This window comes from Taurulus bubalis (genome assembly GCF_910589615.1).
Source record: "Taurulus bubalis genome assembly, chromosome: 9".
NCBI classification, from domain to species: Eukaryota; Metazoa; Chordata; class Actinopteri; order Perciformes; family Cottidae; genus Taurulus; species Taurulus bubalis.
This window is the reverse complement of record NC_136597.1, coordinates 8,729,878-8,742,869: the sequence shown is the minus strand read 5'-3', so window position 1 is coordinate 8,742,869 and position 12,992 is coordinate 8,729,878. Positions and strand designations below refer to the sequence as shown.

General features: G+C 42.1%; 1 protein-coding gene across 1 annotated transcript in view; it reads right to left on the bottom strand.

Moving 5' to 3' along the window:
- Positions 1-6,089: 6,089 nt before the first annotated feature.
- The window catches only part of tspan9a (tetraspanin 9a), a gene marked incomplete at both ends in the record, with an annotated part of 68,548 nt that continues 61,645 nt past the window's right edge, over positions 6,090-12,992 (bottom strand). Inside the window, 4 exons of the mRNA XM_079224245.1 lie at positions 6,090-6,161; positions 9,549-9,632; positions 10,657-10,788; positions 11,165-11,266. Coding sequence (XP_079080371.1) covers positions 6,090-6,161; positions 9,549-9,632; positions 10,657-10,788; positions 11,165-11,266 — 390 coding nt within the window. The remainder of the gene's footprint in view (positions 6,162-9,548; positions 9,633-10,656; positions 10,789-11,164; positions 11,267-12,992) is intronic.

The window sequence follows — 12,992 nt, the reverse complement described above, 5'->3', positions numbered from 1 at the left end:
GTTCAGATCTTTTCAGTTTACTAAGGTTTTAAAGAAGAACAAACCGTTTGAGGCTATAGCCTACAGCAGCATTAGTCATGCTGGTTTTCCACGTGGAGTCATGTCAAAGTTAAAAGCCTTGCTGCCGTGCAGTTAAAAAAGATAGCAAGTTTACTCTGGGAAACAAAGACTGATTTAGATCAGATAGCAGCAGAAACAACCTGCAGAAATTAGGTCCACAGCAGCTTAACAAGCGGAATAATGCGGTGTGGGGACAAACTAAACAGTCTCATCAAAATGAAAGCTTTCCCAATTCAGGTTAATGTAATGAGTTCTGCTCGGGATGAGGTTGGAAAAAAAAGTGAAATGCTGTAATAACAATTAGGGGGAAAAAAGTATCCATGGTTGATTCTGTTTACTTTATTTCAGTACATGTTACTCATACAAAATAATCTGTACAAAGGCTAAAATAGGTCATATTTTTGCATAGAAGGAACAGTGATGTAAAACAGAAAGCCAGAATGGAATGGCACAATAAACTCCACTATCACACATGGGCCTGTAAACAATTAGGTTAAAAAAGGGATAGAGCTCCGTACAAAAATACTCTGCTGCTCACTCCATGTTGTAGAAACGAGAGACAAATTGGCGAGATCTCCCACTTTCATCATCTCCCTTTTGTTCTCGACAAAAAAACTCTGCTCGACTGGCTGACTACCATTAGCCCATCTCAGTGTCTTTAGGACAACAGTCCCTCAGGTTTTGTCATTCTTTTTAAAAAGAGGCCATTTTAAGGCGGCGATGCCACTCGGTTTTCATTTAATACACCATGGGATCTGCTTTGACACCGTTTCTTTTGCTCTTCAAGCCAAGTCCTGTCTTCCAACCCCCACCAAAATGCAGCATCAAACACTGGTTAAATGCCGCTTGAATAATTGACAGTGACATAAAAAGGGAATATATCAGGAGCATCGAGTCATTAAACATGAAAGGCAATGAGCGTACGGTATCGTGAGTTTTTGTGACACTCTTTCCTTTATTTAAAAAATAGTTGATTTAGAGAATAAAGAGAAGGTAGTGCAGCACCTAGTATAGATATTCAGAGTGCTTTCACATGTAGCAGAAAACTCCACAGGACAAGGCTGGCAGGTATCAGATAGTGCCCCCCAGCAGAACACAACATCAAACACACCATTTCCAGAGCATACATTTCCACTACTCAGATATTCAGCTGTAGCACAGGAGACGGATTAGGAGGAGATTACAGAAATAATATGTCGGAGGTGGCAAAAAAAAAATTAAATAGCTTCTAGGTCTCAACATTTTTCACAGCAGACAAAACCCAATTACTGCATGTGCATTCTTCCTTTACCAGCACTGTGGCTTACTGGGAGTGCTTCCATGGATAAGAGGGAATACTTTATCCTCCTTCCAATAAAAAAAAAGATCATACGGAAAAATGTGTCTTACTACAAGATGCAAATAAAATATGAAAATCATACCGACAAAAACAAAACTTTACATCAAATTGACACTGCTCCTGCGCTTCACAGAGGCAGAAAAACTATCAAACATGAGAGAATGAATAACACATGGCTGGAAGGTATGTCTGTAAATGAGCACACAAGATCATGGGTTGTTAGGCAATTCACAATGGCATTTAAACTGTCAATGTGTTTACAAGAGGTAAAGTATAACAGTAAGTTACATCAGTTGTAAAATGAGCATATTTACATCTGGGGCTAACATACAGGGCTGATATACTGTAGTGACATGAGCTCTGTGTTGTAACAGTGTCATCTAATAGATCATGCTTTAGAAATACATAATGGGTCTTACACTGGCAGTATTAAAAGACATACTGCAGATTATGACAGCACCTCCTAATTTAATTTGACTAGGTCTTAATACAGAGAAGCACGGAGACAAGCGTGCAGTATGTCTTTTGTGGGCTTCACCCGATGCTATATATGTCAAATTTCCCCTCTCTATCAATTCTGACTTAACTGCTTTAACTGCCTGTGGCCGTGCTACGACAGAAAGGCGTTTTTGCAATTTGTGGAGGAACATCGCAGCGACTAATCCTCTCAGAAACAAATGCTTAATGGTTTCATGTTCTAACAATGAGAGACTATGAGCCTCTGTCATGAATGAAAAAAATCAAAGCTATTTAAAAACAGCCTACAACAAGGAAAACAACAGTATATCGTATAAAAACAAACATTAAAACGGCGACAACCAATGTACAAAAATAACCTCATTAATCTGCTTTTGTTAAAACGGCGTTCATCCCTGCATTCTACAAACACGAAGGAACACTTTCTCTGACAAAACTATGAAATCTAGGTGACAGTGGTAGAGCTGAAGGGGAGTTCGCATGGAGGAGAACATGTCAGAATGTCAGCAGAGTCAGATCAGTCGGGGGCAAAGAGTTTGCAAGCATGCTCCTTGAAACATTTGAGACAGCCACTGGATTTGCTTTATTACACTCCATTCACCCATTTTGGGTGACATCCGTGAGTTTAAACACTTCTCCGCTCGATGCAAGAGGAAGAACCACAAACCAAATATTGATCTTTTTTCGTTTTTTTCTGAACCTGCCTGCAATTAGTAATCACTCCAAAAAAAACTCCTCCCGGGTTCAGGATATACCTCACATCTGGTTCCAGGCCACTTAAGAGCACAGCTGTATTTCCACAGTGTCAGCGCTGCCAGCTACTGTATATGTTGCGCTGGGTGTCTGCAGAGCCAGGCAGTAAATAAGAGATGTGTGGAGCGTTTGTGGTGGCAGCCAAGCAGAAGAGATGTGACCACTCGTGCCTGCGCTGTACATCAGCAGCTGTCATGTTCCCCCCGTGGACACAACAAGAAGAGTCGGAGCATATGGGGGCAGGCAGTGAATCAGAGCCAGCAGGGTCGCTGCACATAACAGCCCAAATCTGCTGCTTTCGGAAGCACGGACCTCTTCCTAAAACGGTGTCTCTCAGATGAAGTCATTATCAAACCAATAAAAAAAAAAAAAAACTGTTAAGAATGACTTGAGGTGATACTCGGAGGCATACCGGCCGACAGAATGGAAGAATGTCTAATGAGTGAGTCTTGGTGGGTAATGCTGGGTCACTTGTAGCTGCTATGCACAGTGTCTGAGTTCCAAGACTTCATCCAAAGCAACAAACTCTCCTGTCAACAATTACCTTGGATGCAGTTTAGAGCACAGACCCTTCGGGTGCCAATGATTTTCGTACTCGGTTTTCAAAAGCAAACCCGTCCTCTCTTGATACTTCTAGTATATTACGACTTGGGTCTTATCGTGGTAGTTTTGGCCATCATTCCTGTGAGTAATGGTACTGTGTAAGTTCTTTGCAGAGATCTGAAAATATGGCCTTAAAAAAGAAGGCGGAGGGGGAAAGAAACATATCGGCTGGCCTCTTGGATTGCCGACCACACATCAGACTTTTTTGAACAATTGCAAAAGGCCTTGTAGTCATTGACGGGTGTTTTTTTGGTTGTTGGAGAAACAAATGAGCCAAGGAGAGCAATGGGGACGTTTTCCTGTGCCACAAACAGTCTGTGTCCGAAATCACTTCCCAAACTATACAGTGCATTTTTTTTTTTCTTTTTTACAATCCCACAATTTCAGTATCCACATCCTGAGTTCATGCGCCACAGAATGCCCTCCAATTTCCCACAATGGATGGATCTAATCAGCCAAGGTAATTGAAAACACCTGTGTGGCTGTGCAGGGCTTTTGTATCGGCATATGGCGACCATGGCGAAAGACGGCAAAAGCTCCTCGCAACCGCGTTTGTGTGGAAATTACATTGTCACACCAGATAGGCAAGTCATCCCTCCCTCCCAAATGGAGAACGGCTAATATGAACACAATGTCATGATGACTACTGAAATGGTGAAGCAACATGGCTGAAGGCCTTTCTCACAGGAGACATTGTGACTTCATAGTAGGAACAGCACACCCATAACAATGGCTCTGTTCTATTCAAGTGCTCCAGTGAGCAAGCATGAGCAGTACCAGGGACCGGAAATCAAAGCAGCTAAATGGAATTCAGCCCTCATTAATTTCATTGTTTACACCTGTGCTATTTCTTATTGTGACAAGTCAAAAGGTCTTCTGTGAAAAGGGCCTATGTTTCATCTGGTTGTCAGCCTATAGGAACACAAGCAGTCAGATTATCATTTAGGTCCGGAAACAAACTACCAGATTAGCCAAATTTATTTGGCGGGAAAACAAAGGCGAACAGTGCAATTATTTTTCAAACTGTCCTGCACTGTTGAAAACGTCCGTCAGAGTTTACAGACGGACTTTCCGGGTTTACCTTTCTGTTTTATGAATAAGATGCGAATATGGTTAAACTGTTGGCGTGTTCACAACCTGTTTGATCGTCTGACTGCTTGTTTCTTGCCTTGTCGTTGAAACGTTGTCTTGCATTTGCTTGAGTTTACTGTTACAACTGATGACCAATCACAACCAAGAGACCGCCTGGACTGAAATAATTCTTGGACAAAAAGCTGGTCTTCTACACCACCATGGTTACAGCAATTTTGACGCCTAAAGCAGACACTGTGGAAGGTATTTTCTTGAAGTTGCCACACCAGATATAGAGTATTTTAAGTCTTAAGAAGGTAAGCAGACATGTCCTACAGGGGTTGTTGCCATACCTATCTGTCTCAGCTTTGATCCCCCTACACTATCTGTGGCTGTGAGAAAAGGAAGCTTACATAAAATCTCTGAAGTTGCAAACCAGAGTAACTGTGTGATGAGCAGGAATGTCAGCTATTGTTGGTACATATGGAGCATGAAGCTCGTTGTTTTCTGACATGTGGTAAAAGAAATTGGGGTAAAAAAAAGAGAAGAAAAATGGAGAGAGGAAGGAGTTGACAGCCAGAGTGAGGAGGGCAGAGCATGTGGTGAGATCTCGAGAATACAGACGAGATGGTCTCTCGCCGCTTCTGTTAACACAATTGATGGTAGCAACATGTCTGCTCTGCTTTTGCCCCTCGTGCCCTTGCTTTGCACCGCCTTTATATGTTTTTTTTTTCTCCCCACCCACCACTCACCTACACACACACCCACACACACACCCATACCCACACACACACAAACACATCTGAGTCTGTATTCTCGAAGTGGGAACTAAATCACCCAGTTCTCTTCACTTGACAGTCCTGGTGGAGCCCTAATAAAGAGCAATTTTACCCCATTTGTATTGTCTCATAGGGAATGGGAATACTGCTGAGTACAAAGTGTGTGTGTCTGTGTGTTCACTAGATTTGTGCATTACAAATACTGCAGAATTTGGTGCAAAATAAATCCACCGATGATTTCTCACACCAACATGGCGTTCCTCTATCACACTCGCTTTAGCAAAACATCTATATCCAAAAGAAAAAGAAAAAATAATAATGTATTACATTAAACGGCTTTCCCACATGTCTGTCCCTCCACAGCAGCGTCACGTCAAATCCATCTGAGAGCTCATTGCACTGATCTGTTCAACACCTACATTTCACAGGAGCGTCGACGACATAGAAAAAAAAGAAAAAATGAAGACATTTGACATTTCAATCAGTAAAGTAGAAAACTACCATGCCATGTTGAAACTTTTTTTTCATTTACAAGTGAAAAGGGGGGCTTGACTTTAATCAACATGAGGAAAAAGAAACTCTACAAATGTTGGAGGGTATTATCAGTTGTTGATGTTCTCTTTGCCTCGGAGAAGGGTGTTTAGGCATTAGTAAAGTCTTCATTGTCTCAAAGTCTGTCCTTCCTTCCAGCAAACTGTTAGTCCAAGCAAGAAAAATAAAAGATAATAAAATAAAATAGAAATGTTCTCAAGCGGAGTGACAACCAATGGGATTTTCTTCCTTGCCAAAAGTAGGTGTCCCTTCTCTTCCAGTTTTGTTACTCTTTGGCAAAATGAATGGTGCGAGCAGAATGGAGCGGGGACGCAGCTGGAATCTGTACAGAAGGTCTGGGAAAAGGGAGTGGGTGGCAAAGAAGGTTGTAAAGTGAAGGATGGAAGCTGTTTAAATCAGAGTCTTATCCCATCAGGCAGTGGGGCTCCTCTTCATTGGGTGCCTCCCCCCCAAGGCTAAGCATCGTACTTCTTCCCTGTCCTATGGATGTGGTGGAACAGCGTCATGGAGAAGGCCATGCCCAGGAGCTGTGGAGAAGCGGAGAAGGAGATGGTGAATTTGTATGTTTAGTGTATATATGTATATATGTGTGTGTATAAGTGTGTCTCTGTGTGGTCTTTTTGATGTTGTTGCCTGAGGCTGCAATGAGTTTCGGTTCACTGTAAATCCTGTGGTGAAGTAAAAGCACATTTTCGTTCGTTTCCCTCTTTTTTTTCTTTTCTCAGACGGTCTTCAGATGAGAGCTCTGGAATCTTTGTGATGGAAAAAATGTAAAGCGTGCTCCAGCATTAAGTCAATAAAGTAAATTGAGATGCCACTGAATCAAAGTAGCCAGCTATCTCTTTGAAGTTTCCATTACCCCTGATACTTCTACATCAAACACAGTCACAAGGCTGATCCTAAAACCATTATCTGGCAAAGTTAGGATGGCAGGGAGAGTGCAAAGTATTGTATGGTGCATAGTCTTTAGTCAAAAGGCATCGTGGACTTCCTGCAAACAGACTTCACCGGAGATTCCTACGGGATGTGATTAGCCTGGGAAAGCTTCCGATTCTCTTCCTTTAGTTTAAGTCAAAGCCTAATTCGTGGGGCTGCTTCAGAGAAAATGCTACCTTAAGCCGCTGCCAATCAAAACATGAAGTGCCATTGGAGGTAAACATCCAGCTAAGAGGGAGTTCAATCCAATGAAAAACCAACCCAGTTATGTACATGTGCCGCATCTGTGCTGCTCTGTCGTTCTCAGAGCGTCTTTTGCTGTCTGATCCATTCAGTATGAGTGAGACAGCATGACAGTCGCTCTTACAGGCTCTTCAAAGCTCCATCATCCTTCCATGCTCAAGAATATATAAATATGGCTATGAGGTTATACATATCAGCTTTTGTCGAAGTCTGTCATATGCTGCTGGTCTAAATCATTCACTTCCGCGTGCCTCAGGCAATTATGTAACATTGCAGACTTGTAGGGTATCAGCTTTTCATGATGCTCACCTCCATGATATAACTTTCCTTCGAGTCTGTTAGTCTCAATCATACCTCTCACCTGACGCAGTGTCTGGGGAGTGTGTGTGTGTGTGTGTATGCAGGAGAGAGAGAGATAAATGGCCGAGCTTCATTTTTCTTACTGATGCTTCTTGTTATTGAGAATGATAATTTGTTTATTGGCAGTGTGTTATATTTAATATTCTTTTTTTTTTGCAGGCCTCCTCTCGTTTTGTTTTTTTACTTATTTGTTACAAGTTCAAAGTAAATAAATACATAAGAAAATAAACAACATGTTTTTCACTGTCTTTTCATATTCATCAACATAATCCCGGTATGAAAATAAATGTTAAACCTGTGCAAAATAGGCATATTGTTCATGAGCAGTCGAATGGTGCGTCTCATTAAAGTTTTCCGCTGCAAGGAATTGGAGGGCGCCATTATCTTCTTTCCTTTTGTATTTCCTATGCGAAAGGAACTAAGAAAGGAAGCATTGAAGCACGTTTCCTTAGCATTTAGAAAATTTGAACAGCTCCTATCATTGCAGCCACTCCGATACTTCCGGGTCATTTCACTCAGTGAGGATCCTTCCGAAGTAAAAATCCCTTTTTGACTGTGTGTGTGTGTGTGTGTGTGTGTGTGTGTGTGTGTGTGTGTGTGTGTGTGTGTGTGTGTGTGTGTGTGTTTGCAGAAGAATGAACAGACAGGGATCTGTCATGAACATATCATGATCTGAAGTTGGTATATACAGTAATGCTGACTTTCTCCCAGTGGGTGCTGTGAACTTTAACAGGAGCTCAAGCATCATATTTCCCCAAGGACATTTGACATGTGAAGAATCTTCCCTCAACACAGGGATTTCATAGTGAGGCCACCTTGCTCTGGCCGAACAATGGTTCATGAATAAGCAAGAGGGCATGTTGAAAGCAAGAGAATGGAAAAGTAAGAAGCAGAGTGCAGGGGATGAACAGGAATGTTAAGTGTTTTTCCATACACCTGTTTCCAATAGCATTTTTCACTTTGTGCAGAACAAAAACGAGAGTGGAAAATGTAAAAAAAACAGTCAGCAATATTTAAGCAGACTTTACGCATTAAATCATGAGGACATGGTGCATGAGACTCACAGCAAGCGTCCCTCAAGCAGACAAAACATCATTAATTTGTGCGTCAGGAAAAATTTAGATCCACGTTCATTTGGGTGAAATACTACGTTTTTAGGGGCAGAGAATCACTCTTAAGGTGTGTTCAAACATGTGCATGAAAAGATTTGCACAAGCCGATTCAAACTAAATTAAAGACCTGTACGCCATCCTTCTACCAGGGGTTAGGGGTGTAATGTGCCCATTAGGGTAATGTGCCCAGTTCACATTACCCTTAAAAGGTTACCAGTCTATCACAGTGATGGCACATATACACAGACAGGCCCGAGCTGGCTTTTTCTGGATCCAAAACAGGACCTAAATATGTTTCAACTTGAGCGAAAACATCACACTTATCCCTGGGCTTTATGACTATTTCATACACATACAGAGACTGCAGGAAGAAGGAGAAGGACGGGAAGAAGATTGCAGAAAAAAATAGAGTTTCTGATTAATGCTGACATCAGTCTGAGCTGGCACACAAACACAGTACAGATTCTGCACACACACACACACACACACACACACACACACACACACACACACACACACACACACACACACACACACACACACACACACACGTTTGGTGCATTGTTAGCTAGCTACAGCTAACGTCTGTATATTTGGTACTTAGCTGGCTGCCTGGAGTGAATAACTACAAACTGCAAAAATAAACTCCAGCAGTCAAATTTATGCAAAGGCAAGGTAAAAGTACACTTTGCTTTCTTCAGTCTGCAGACACTTTTAGGACACTACCTCCAAGTAAGTGGGAAATGTACTGCAACAACAGTGACACTCAGCGTATAAAAAGGGATAGATGTGAAGCAGATTTTAGGAGAAAAAGAGAAACGGTATCGTAGCAGGAATATCTATCACCCTTCCCTACTGTGCCTTTATTCTGAGAATCTATACATGCTCTTCCATATTCAGTATATCTGCTGATGGCTCCTTATACGTGACTACAGCCTGTTTGGCTCAAAGCCAGGTGGCTTTGATTCTCCCAGACAGGATCAGGGTGCAGAAGACAGTGAGGGTGCAGAAGACAAGAATATTTCAAGATGTGTGGGTGACCAGAACGCCTACTGAGCACAATCCTCATAACTTCCTGAGGAGAAGATGGTGGCACAGAAGCCATGGGATGCACACATTTTTTTAAACACATTTCCAGACAGGCAGACACAAACAAATGCACCTAGACACAAAGCAAAAAAGGAGGAAACAGGGGGGAAACAAATGGGAGAGAAGCACAGAGAAATGGAGAATGAAAAAGCAATTTATCAATAAGCCTCCTACCTGCACTACCAAGATGACCATGCCTATGGTTCCCAGCATGTGCTTGTTGTCATCCATCCATTCCTCCACTTTCTCGAAGCAGCCCTAAAATGGAGCACAAGCTTGTAAAGATACCACTAAAGAATTGTGCATTTGCAATGTGGCAGAGGAATCAATGTCACTTCAGTTGCTGCCTGCTTGGTCACGGAGAAAAACCCAACCATTATGTTCACGCTTTTCCACTAAAATGCATTACTTACATCTGGGATATACTCTTGGATGAATGAACTACCAGGTGAGGTGTTAAAACAAGTGAATTGCCCATGAGTGGTGACTTTTACATGCAGACTTATGGGCCATACAGACTGTTAAATAGATTACCACCTGGGTTCATTCAAGGGTCACTCACTGGCAGGGGAGGTGGGATGACGGACTTAATGGTGGTTTCAGCTGCAAAGTGGCGCCCCTTCTTGAGTGTGGGTGCTGACGCAGCATGTAAAACTAACTATATAGTGTGTGGCCGTCTCCTCTGGGCAGGATTACACGCAAGCTTTTAGTGCTGCGCTTTCCCAATGGGCCAGCTCAATGTCTGCCTATTCTCGTTTTGGCAATTCGATTACAGTTTATTACAGTATTTAATCTCCTACTTTGGACTTGCTAACAAACCCCATGCCAGACCAAATATAGCAGATTAGACTTGTAATGGAGGGAGATCGGTGAATGTTGTGCTTCAAGTCATTTGAAAAAAAAGGCTGTTGTACAATGCACAATGGAAACAACTCCAGTGTGATCAGCAATAAGACGAAAATTAAAACTACTGAACAGATGGACCGAGGATGTACGTGTGTGTCTATATGTATATTTACCCACCAAAACAAAGAGACAAAACATGTGTCTCTTTGTAGTTGTTCTGTGTCTCTTAGTGGTCGTTTAGAGTCTCTTTTCAGTCAGTTTGAGTCGCTCTGTTGTCAATTGACTTTCCAATGAGACATGTTTACGGTCACCTCAAACAGAGCCTGTGACCCGTTGAGCCTCAGCAGACCAGTTCAGTTACGCTTCCACAGTTACCACAGTGCATGAATAACACACACACAAAAAAATGAATATATAACAGCCAATGTGAACTCACCCTGTTCCAGAACATGTTTGTGGAGTTATGCCCACAGTTCTGGTAATGTTCCTGGCAGCAGCGGTCAGGTACTACCTTCTCCTGCAGGGCCTCGTGCCAGTCGGTGTATGCTATCACACCGCAGCACTTCCACTGTGAATGCCACACACACACACACACACACACACACACACACACACACACGCACGCACACACAGACACACCGGACAAAAAATGTGATAATGCTTCTTGTCAGTCCACGGAGACCTCAAACTAATTTGAATGTAACCCGTATTGTAATTAGTCCCTTTGCTTTAAAGCACTGCGATAATGGGGTGAAGTGAAGTCAGCAGCTAGTTTGGACTTTAAAGTTGCATTAAAGCCACGACTGCCAAGACAGGAAATACATTAGCTGGAATATTTTATTAAAATTTTGCATTTATGCATTTGTTACTTCTAGCGTTGCGAGTGAACATTCATGCAAATGGGTCTAATGTGTGCTGTAGTACATGTTGTGACGCCAGCCTACCTCGGCCTGGATGATGTTCCAGGCGTTTCGGAGGCCTATGTTGGTTTCTGAGTTGTAGAGCGCCAGCCCGTCCTTCAGGTCCTGCTTGGCGTTCTCACTCACCTGAAGACAAAAAAGACAACACCGACCTTTACTAGAGAACTTGGTTTGAAGGGGTCGGTTAAAGAACTGTTCATTGAGTTCTCAATAGTCAGTAATGGTAATAGTAGTCAGTTGAGTAATCATAGTCTTTATATTGGAACAGGCAATTGAAGTGTTAGTATGGGTGCATTCATTGTCTACGTCTTTTTCACACAGATTTACATGAGAATTGATGTGATAAGTGACAGTGATGTGCTTTTTAGTTGATTTTTTTCACGGATTGTGTATGATTGATCGTGGAGTCCTTCTTCTTGTGAACTGACTAATCATGATGAAAAGGGTACAGACAGCTGACTGTTACTCACATTTAAAGACAGGAAATACCTGTTGCTGCCAACATAAAAAACGATAGCAGCTCAGTTACAGGTCGACTTTTTTCTTGTCATCTAAAAATAACTCTGCTACAGTCACTTGGACTGTAGCATAACGGCTGCAAATGTGACACATGTCATGTGTCGCTTCGCTCTATACACTCATGCCCTTCAGCAGAGCTAGAAAATCATTTTCCTCTTGACTGAACCCTAATAATATACTCAGGGTTGTGTCATATCTGATGGAGATTAATATCTCATTGGATGCGTTAATGAGATACAAAATCAGAACTTCAGTTCTCCTGCCGTTTGCATTGCCCGTGGGGATTTGCTAACTGCCAGGACAGATGGAGAGGCGCTGCGGTTATGGGGTAATTATTACTGGAAAAAATAAATGACATGCACTGCCAGAACCATGCACACATCTATACAAGTCATATCTCAAAAAGAAAGGAATGCACTTGCTTTAATAGTTAAAGCTTAAGGCCTCAGTCTGTGCCCAGGAAGAAATATATGAAAACCTTCAGACAGAAGGGAAGCGGCATCATGGCTGTCACAGCCTGACAAGCTGCTGTCAGCTATTCTTAAATTTCTTTACTCAGAGGTAAGACAGGTGTTCCGGTAGACATTGTTTGGAGGCTGCTCAGAAAATCCCTCAGTTAAAAGGAAAAAGCATCCTTGTCTAGCCTGCTTTTCTAAAAGAAATACAATCTTAATGTGCAGCTCAGGGTATTCTGTACACTGTACTGAATATGAGCGATAGACCAAAACTCCCTTTGAGCACACAGAAAAGTAGATCAAACTTTAAATGAAGTGCTTCAGCAGTTTATTGGTGAGAAGAACAACCTGAAAACATTGTAAGCTCAATGGCACAAGAACAGTATTTCCTGAATTAAACATGAAAGGCAAACAGTTTTTTTTTGTGAGTAATTAAAGTTTCTGTGTACAATGCTTTCGTTATAGTTAATCATGCAAAACCCATTCAAAGCATCCATTAAAACGAGAAATAAGATTTGTATCATTTCAAATCACGTTGTTCTCTCTCGCTCAGTGACTTTGCTGATGCAGATGAGCGTATCTGTGAAGTGCACCTCGGGCTACAGGCCCCTGCAAATCTGTCCTTGTGCAGGGAAATGAGATGAAGAGCAGCATCATCAATCTCTGCCTCGCACTTTGTTTCCATCCTTTATCTTTTCCTCTCCATCTAGGCTATATGTGATGCTGTTCGCTCATTACTGACTCCTCACGCTAACACAGTCACCAGAGAGCATGAAGGGGGGGGGGGCCCTGCTACAGTAAAAATCCTCTTCTGAGTCGCCAATAAGTCTCTGCATATCTTCTGTTTCATGTGTGGAAGTCTTTGCTACAGCCTGAAA